We start from the raw sequence: 8,887 nt of genomic DNA, 5'->3' as shown, positions 1-8,887 counted from the left end.
TGTGAGGACAGAAGCAGAAGACGTGAGTGCTGGGTGTGTAGGGTGGGGAAGAGGAAGATACACCAGTTGCAGGGACAGCATTGTGTTTCACATCCCATAGAAAGTGGGCAGGTTAGGCTCCATATCAGTTGCACAATCTATTTTATAGAAATTATAGCATTTAAAGTTATGACAAACTAATCCATCAATATTGTTATTAATATTTATAAGCTCGAGTAAAAGTTAATGTTTTACCTTTATGTTCCTAATGTTATATTTCAGAGATATTTTGTAAAGGTTACATAAAATAATTAATGGAACAGATAAATGAAGGAGCCAGGTTGTTTGGGAGCATGATATATTAAACATTAACTCTGTGTAAAATAACCATAGTCACTTCATTGTAAACGTACGGGATAACTAGTAAAGCTATAAACTAGGTTGTCACACTGCAAGGGGATTTTGGCAGCATTTGGTGTTAGGTAGTGGAGAAAGATGAGCAATGTTGCAGAGATGAAGAAAGACAGAACTTTCTGTGAAAATGGAAGAATCTTTGTTCCGTAAGCTTTTATTCAACAAACAATGAACAATATGTTCTTGACATACAATTTCAAATGAACACAAACATATATAGAAACATGTATAAAGATTAATATTAAAAAGAGAACTTTAAAAAGACATGCACCCAAGCAGAATTCAATCGATTTAACATTGATTGTTATTCAGAATCTAAGTGCAGAAAAGTAGACAGGATACGAAAAGACCACCTGACCAGTCCCATGGGGATCGGGATCAGGGAGGGTGAAGGGCGGGGGGCAAGGAGGATGATCGAAGGCACGGTTGAAGAAGAGGATCTTAAAAGAGGTCTTGAAGGAGGCAAGGGAGGGGGAGAAGATCTTCAGTCTAAAACGAATCAATAGACAACTGACTTTTTGGAGTACTTTCCATTTCAGTTGGTGTCTCCTTTCGCTTGCCACACACTCCAAAAAATGTCAGAAACACCGGCATAAATACGATGCCATGAATTGCACCAAACAATATGACAAGAAACATGATTTTGAAAAATGTCCGAAATATGTAAATGTTTGCAGCAGCCAACACAACAACACCCAGAATAGTGGAAAGCGCCCCCTGGATAATGGGATAGCCAAGAGTGTACAATGCTTCGATGGTACGTTCATTGGCACTTGCTTTGTCATTTGAAACAAATGCATATGAAATATGGGCTGTGAAGTCAACTGAAAACCCAATACAAATAACCAGATTAATCATAGATATGGAGTCTAGATTAACATCCCACAGAGCCATGAAACCAGCCACACCAGCTAAAATAGAGGCGACAGCTAATGTCACCCACACAGAACAAATTGGATTCGGAATTAACAACAAGGCAACAACCAGCATTGCAGCTGCTGCCACAACCACATTCTGTATTGTGTTGATCTGTATAACAAGATATTGATCAAAGTAAATGAACGCTGAATGATACACTTGTAAAGGGATTATACAGCTCTTGGCCAGATCTCTCAGTTCAACCATCATATCTTTTTCGGCAATTGAGTCATTGACATTTTTGGTCTGAATAAAAAACCGTGATGCTGTTATGCTTTTATTATCTTGTGAGAGTTCAATATCTTGTTGAAATAAAGGGACAATCTTAAACAATTTAGGTAAATTTGCTATGAAGGAATCAGACGCCGTTATATCAATAGACATCAGTTTAGAAATGTCAATGTATGTTCGAAGCCAAGACTCTGATAGCTCTCTATCTACATAAGTGCTATTTTCAAATTTGCCCATACAGCGTTCAATTTCAGTCTGAACACTGGTGTTCCAATAGTCCACTGATTCTGAGACTGATACCATGACCCGAGGTCCATATTGTGAGAAAAACATATCTTCATGGTCATAGAATTTAATCACATATGAGCTGCTAGTGGCCAGATTTCTAAGATCAAATCCTTCCTGTAACTGGAAACAACCATAGATACCACCTGCCAAATACCCTGCATACAGCAGTACCACAAATACCTTGGTCCATATAATAGTGAGGAATGGGCCATAATATTTCCTAAAGAAGAGATAAATTGGATGCTCTGTTTCAGCACCGGACATCTCATCATACTCCCCACCAACACAGCACATTCCATAGAATTTCAATTCTCCTGGTTGATGGTGCATTTGAATCTTCCTGAAAGTCAGCCAATGCCTGTTACTGTTTTCTCTTCTCCCATTCAGTGCCAGAACCGCCCCAAAAAACGTAACGTTGTAAATAAAGCAGAACAAAACGGTAGTACCTGTATACAAGCAAAATGACTGCACAGATCGAAAAGGTGTCATGACACCAATGTAAAAGGCTATCACATCAGTCAGAGTCGTTATGGTAATGGAAGCGGCAGCTTCAGCATATGTGGCTGCCATGCGATCTTCAATTTCAGCATGAACCTTTGTCTTCTGCCAACTGGAGAGCATAATGAACATGTCATCAACACCAATACCTGTAAATTAAAAGCATGTAAAGTGACAGATCAGTCTTAAGATCTTCAGAAAACATTATTGCAGATTTCAAACGTTGATGAAGTAACATATGGGATTTAAAAATGTGTAATTTGAAGACTGAAAAATATTTACAGAAGAAATTATGTTAGACCTTCAAGTGCTCCATCTACTGTGAGGCTATTTGTGTGCATTATTTGAAATGGTACCAATGCTCATGAAAAATCTGGACATGGCCCCTTTGTGGATAAACAAACAATGCGTATAATAATAATAATCCTTGCATTTGATATAGCGCTTTTCACGTCTTCTCGACATCTCAAAGCGCTTCACAGAATTGACTATAAAGTGAATTGACTGTATATTTGTGGGCGAAACGCAGCAGCCAATTGTGCACAGCAGCGTCCCACAAACAGTCGTGGATTGAAAGTGACCAATTTATTATTGTTTTGTTTTGGAGGGACTATTATTAGACGTGTGGAGTAAGGAAACTTGCCCAAGGTTTCGCCCTGTTGGGAATCGAGCCCAGGTCCTCTCGCTTGCATGGCAAATTCTCTAACCACTAAGTTACAGGACTCCAAATGCTGATGTTTTTCAAAAAAAACTCTTTTCCACTAATGGCATTAAACAGTTTAGTAAAAAGATTTCATTAAAAACAATACCCTCCTCCCCTCCCCCTTGAGAGAAACCAATAAGAGTTCACTAAACTCACTCATAAACTTACAAAGCGTGTAGGTAATCTGGAGGAGTAATAGGGGAAAAGCTGGTAAAAGGGACTTAATAGATTGCACTTTAAAAGGAAGCATAGACATGAGAAGTCAAATGGCTTCTTCTGTGCTGTAACTTTCTGTGGCTCCTGTTTCTTTCCCTTTCTCTGTCTGTCTTTTCTGTCTCTCTATGTGTCTCTTTCTCTGTCTTTACAGTATTTCTATCACTAATCCTCAACTGTATTTAGTAAAACTTTATAAAACTTCCGCGTGCAACTTCATAAATGCATTTATTTTGCATATTTTTCACATATTTTTCCCCACTTATAATAAAGATAACAGTAATCGTTATATTTGGTATAGTCTCTTCAAGTTGGGAAGAAGTCCCAAAGTGCTTCACAGGATATACTGTAAGTGCAGTGACATAGAGAGACAGAAAAAACACTGCTTGAAATTCCCTTCTCTTTTTGAATCGTGCCATGTGATCTTTAACGTCTATCTGAAAAGCTAATTCGCTTATCTGAAGGACGGGACCTCCAACAATGCACCTCTCCCAGAACAGATTGCACTGGAGTATCATCTTAGAAAGTGTGAATAATATAATAATAATCCTTCCATTTGATACAGTGCCTTCAAGACATCTGAAAGAGTTTCACAGAATATACTGTAAAGTGAATTGACTGTAGAAACATATAAACATAGGAACAGGAGGAGGCCGATCAGCCCTTCGTGCCTGTTCCACCATTTAATTAGATCATGGCTGATCTGCACCTCAACTCAGCCTTTCAATTCCAATTTCTCACTTTCTCCGCATATCCCTTAATACCCTGACCATCCAACAGTCTATCAACCTCACTTTTGAAGGTGTGGATGGATCCAGCATCCATGGCCTTTTGGGGGAGAGAATTCCAGATTTCTACCACTCTTTGAGTGAAAAAATGCTTCCGGATTTCACTCTTAAATGGCCTGGTTCTAATTTTAAGATTATTCCGCTTGTTTTGGATTCCCCCACCAGAGGGGGATTAGCTTTTCTGTATCTACTCTATCAAATCCCTTTATCATCTTAAATACCTCAATCAAATTACCCCTCAACCTTCTCAGCTCAATGGATATTTTATATATTTTGTGGGTGAAACCTGGTAGCCAATTAAGTGTCACAAAAATTTATGGAGTGATTCACCAAATTATTATATTTTTCATTTGATATTTGAAGGGATTATTACCTCTGGAAAAGCAAATCGCCAATCGACTAACAACCTGGTTCCTATGTACTGCTCGGTAAACAGAGGCGTGTGGAGTAAGGAAACAACTAATATTTCGCCCTTCCCAGGAATCGAATCGAGTGCTATAATCAATACGCTACAGGACTCCACATACTCTACAGGACTCCGAATGTGGGACTTGAACTCTTGGAGACGAGAGTCTACTAAAGAAATGTCAAAATGATACTAACCGAGAATGAGGAATGGTGCATTAGCTGTGTTGATGGCAAACGAAACCCCACAAAACAGCAGCAGTCCAAAGCCTGTGAGCACAGCTAATCCAGCTGATATCACTCCCAGAGCAGCCACCCAGAACTTATTCCTTACAGGGTCCAACCTGTAAATAAATGGCACCACTTTCTGTAACATAATACATTTTTACCTTAATGTCACACAGTAAGTCAATGAAAATGAATTTCAACTTTACTTAATAGAGAAAGAACTTTACCTCATACAAGACACAATGGAAAAGAATATTGAAAGGAAATAGGTGATTGAAAATAGTGGTACGATTTCTTTGCTGCTTCCTTCAAACTCTGTCTGTCTTGATACGGAAGTGTAATATGAAACCTGTAACGGAAATTAGGAAATATTTACAGCATATTAGTTACTAATAGTGATAATAATCCTTGTCTTTGATATAGCGTCTTAACATTTTTAAAATGTTTCAAAGTGCTTCACAGGGTTTTCCTTCAGGTGTAGTAACTGTGTATTTGTCGGCCAAACATGACAGCCTGCTTGTGGGAGGGCGGTAAGTGGGGTCTCCTTAGAGTTGAGGTGACCCCTCTATGGTGGTCTTGGTAGTCCAGTTCATGAAACAGGGGATCTGCAGTTCTCCAAGTCACTTCTGAGTCAGACCAGACAGCCTGGTTTGTGGACATAATAATAATAATAATAATAATAATAATAATAATTTGATATAGCACTTTTCACGTCTTCTAGACATCTCAAAGCGCTTCACAGAATATGCTGTAAAGTGAATTGACCGTATATTTGTGGGTGAAACATGGCAGCCAATTGCGCACAGCAGTGTCCCACAGACAGTCGTGAATTGAAAATGACCAGTTTACTATTGTTTTGTTTTTTGGAGCGATTATTATTATTATTAGGTGTGTGGAGTAAGGAAACTTGCCCAAGGTTTCGCCTCCTGCCTGGAATTGAACCCAGGGGTCTTCGCTTGCGAGACGAGAGCTCGAACCACTGAGCGACACGACTTGGAGGAATAGAGCAGTCACTAATTCCAAATTAATTCCAGTATGTGTCAGCTATTTCCTTATCAAACACTTGGTCTGGTTAAGCTCCACATGAGGAGTAAGACACACAGCAAGTGACAACTGTCTGTCTGACAACTGAGTATATTTACTGACTGTAGACTTAAACACGAAACGAGGAGCAAAGACTGAGGTGACTGGAGATGCAGAGGATTGTCAACAAGCGATTGCAATGAGTAACGTGTGCACTGAGACATGTCGTTGTTGTCACTGACCTGAATATACTGCAGATTTGTCGATTTGTTTTGAAAATCTTCAACAAACTTCTTCAGCCACTGCTCGTAAACTACATTTTCTGCTGCGTCGTCATCTCGTAAATAATAATCAAGTCTAACGGCAGAAGCTGTTTTAATATTATTTCCCTCTAACTTCACTCCCCCCACAGACAAACCAATGAAACCACTACATTCTGTGCTATTCTGGACGGGATAAGTAAATTTAAAGCTCTCCACTTGACCAGCATCGTACTGTATACAGTCTAAGATTACATTGGAGAAGCAGGAATCTCCTGCTTTGGCACAAAGACTGGAATAGTTATTCTTATCAACAACAAACCCTTTAACTTCCCCATCGAGCCGCAGAATCTCTTTAAATGCTGCCTCTGTGAGGACGTTGCCACCTTTAGCAACAGCGATGAAAGAAGCAAAGGTCCCCTCTGTGTAGAGCCTCGGCGCCGAGAAGGGCAGAGAATCATGAGTTGGAAAGTGTTTCATAATAAACTCTCTCTCAGACTTTGCCTGACCGTGAATAGGAGTGAACTGCTCCTCTATGTCATTCGCTTCATTTTGCTCAAAGAAATAAAACCCTGAGCCGAGAGCTACAGAAATGATCAGAGGAATCACCAAAAACCACCATGGATATCGCCCAACGAGGGCTCCCAACTTCCCGAACACTTTACAGAGAGGTTTCTCCAGACAGTCAGTGTGACACCGAGCCATGGTCTACACTGGGCAGTCAGCAGACTGAAGCTCTCTCGGATTAAAGCCAATACATTGATGTGTAAAATAACACCTGTACAGGAAGTGTGTCATTCGACTGAAGGCAGGTCCCTGACTCTGTGCCTCCGGTTTGTGAACTAATGTTCAACTGAGACTTGTAACCCAGTGAACATCACACCCTGTGTACACATACAAGGTTACTGATAATTATTATCCTTCCGTGGAAAAATCATATTGACTGTTGCTACACCAGACTACACAAAGCAAGAATGATAAACCCAGATATAGTTTTCTTTTAGTTTTCATGATTTGATATGCAGAATCAAAAATGTTTGTCTCGTAAAATAACTTGAAAGAAACCATATACGCAACACTCTTTATCACTCCAATACTTGATTGGTATCAGTTTTCCCTTTGTGCATTATCAGTCAGGGATACACTTGTATTACAATATGAATTAATCACTGCATATAAATACTTCTCAGGACGCCATGACAAGTCGCTGTATCAAATTTGAGGTTTATTATTAATATTATTATTATGATTATGATATTATAGTTATGTTCAAGGGCAACATTTATAACATTAATAATAAGAATTACATACTTCCTTATCGTCGTTGGTATTATGCTGATCATACATAGGTATTTGTGGAATAGTATAAAAGAAACCAGTTCATGCTCATGACAAAGACAGACAGCAAAATCAGAGATAGAATAGAATAGGAGGTAAGAGCTTTAAAAACAAAATCAGTTATAACTTTATTCAGAATGTTTCGAGGGGCTGGTTGATGGAAAAGATTTACATGGAGTAATTTCCTTCATGGCAATCTTGCACTTTATTTCAAAATACTATGTTAAGCTTCCACGTGGACCCTTTCAGGCTTTCTGCAGCTGTCGTCGGGAATTTTCTTCGTTGAAGGACTTTCTGTCCGCAAAGTACTATTATCTTTTAGATTAATACATTCCTGCATTTCATCTTCATAAATCAACATCACTTTCAGTTTTTTTAAAAAAAATAAAAGAAGCTTTGGTGGAAATAGTAAAATGATACAACTCAAAATGCTATCAAGTTTGCAATAATCATGGATAGTTTCATGTTTATTTTTCTTCATCTCGGGAGACCAACCAATATAAAACTCTTTGAAACGTCCTCCTGTCGACTGAAAGGCTCAATGTAAATGTAAATTGTATTGTTCTCTATTTGTTCGTGAGCAGTTATCGTGATTGAAGATGATGTTTGTTTAAGAATGAGTAACAAGACAAGTGCTCTAATAGTGTGCTTTCACTTACAAACACTGGTAACCAAAAGGAGTGACATACTTTGTAGAAAAGGGGCAGTAATTACATTGATTTATTTTTCTAGTTAATGTCGTTCTGATCAGTGTGAGAGGTTTGTCCTGTGAAATGCAACACTCCAGTGTGGGACTTAGCACTGAGCACTCTCCAGGTTAAATGTACCCCCATTGGAGCTCCCACTGCCCGTCTCTATATGAAGTGTATGGCTGTGCTCTCCACCTACATATGTTGAGAGCTATGGTTCTGGTGGTGGGAATTGTTCAGATTTGTCCTGATGTTGTCGCTGCTTCTGTTAGTTCCCTGAACACCACCTCTCGATGTGAAGGGAAATGCCGCTCCCTGTTTATATTGAGGCATTGCGTCCTGACTGCCTCCAGCAACAGCGCTGGGAAATAAAGGACTGGACTGAGGCACATAGAGAATTCAGATTTTTTGGTATAATGTTTATGCTGCAAAACATTCTGCAATGGCAAACTGTTGGGATGTGTGGGCTTTAAACAAATGCTTTCTCTCGCAGCATTGTCTGCATTCACACTGTGAATCTAGAAGATTTTACAGGAATATGGTACAGGTGTAAAAAATGTTGTGGCTTGTTAATAGCGTTGCCTAAATATTGCTGTAATGATTGAACCTAGCTCAGCCTGGTATACTTAAAATATTTGATTCCTTTTTGTGTTATGATTCCCTTCATTAGTTTGCAATAGGTGTCAACAGCNAAAAAAAATGGATGAAAGCAACGAAGAAATAGCTATTGTTGGAATTGGATGCAATTTTCCTGGAGGTAGGAATTTAAGATTTAACAATAATAAAAATGATGAAAAGAATGATGTTATGATGATAAATAATAAAACAACATGGAATCTAGCAGGAACTTTTGGAGTCTGTAACAACATTCATTTTCAACTGGGGCAGTGATAGGAAGCTACAGTTAGTGAG

The 8,887-nt window shown here is 38.9% G+C and overlaps 1 protein-coding gene across 2 annotated transcripts in view; it reads right to left on the bottom strand.

The window, feature by feature from the left end:
• Positions 1 to 531: 531 nt before the first annotated feature.
• The window catches only part of LOC103173463 (patched domain-containing protein 3-like), a 46,697-nt gene continuing 38,341 nt past the window's right edge, over positions 532 to 8,887 (bottom strand). The window contains exons 1-4 of one of the 2 annotated variants that reach the window (XM_042331908.1): positions 5,931 to 6,784; positions 4,893 to 5,014; positions 4,636 to 4,781; positions 532 to 2,477 (exon numbers count right to left, since the gene is read on the bottom strand). In XM_042331908.1, the coding sequence (XP_042187842.1) occupies positions 883 to 2,477; positions 4,636 to 4,781; positions 4,893 to 5,014; positions 5,931 to 6,653 (2,586 nt within the window). In that variant the 5' untranslated portion in view covers positions 6,654 to 6,784 and the 3' untranslated portion in view covers positions 532 to 882. Of the gene's footprint in view, positions 2,478 to 4,635; positions 4,782 to 4,892; positions 5,015 to 5,930; positions 6,785 to 8,887 lie in introns of those variants that run through there. The other variant, XM_042331909.1, reaches the window with a different exon arrangement.

The sequence above is a fragment of the Callorhinchus milii genome, unplaced genomic scaffold, assembly GCF_018977255.1.
Source record: "Callorhinchus milii isolate IMCB2004 unplaced genomic scaffold, IMCB_Cmil_1.0 Scaffold2, whole genome shotgun sequence".
In the NCBI taxonomy this organism is placed as follows: Eukaryota; Metazoa; Chordata; class Chondrichthyes; order Chimaeriformes; family Callorhinchidae; genus Callorhinchus; species Callorhinchus milii.
This window is presented reverse-complemented; position numbering and strand designations above follow the sequence as displayed.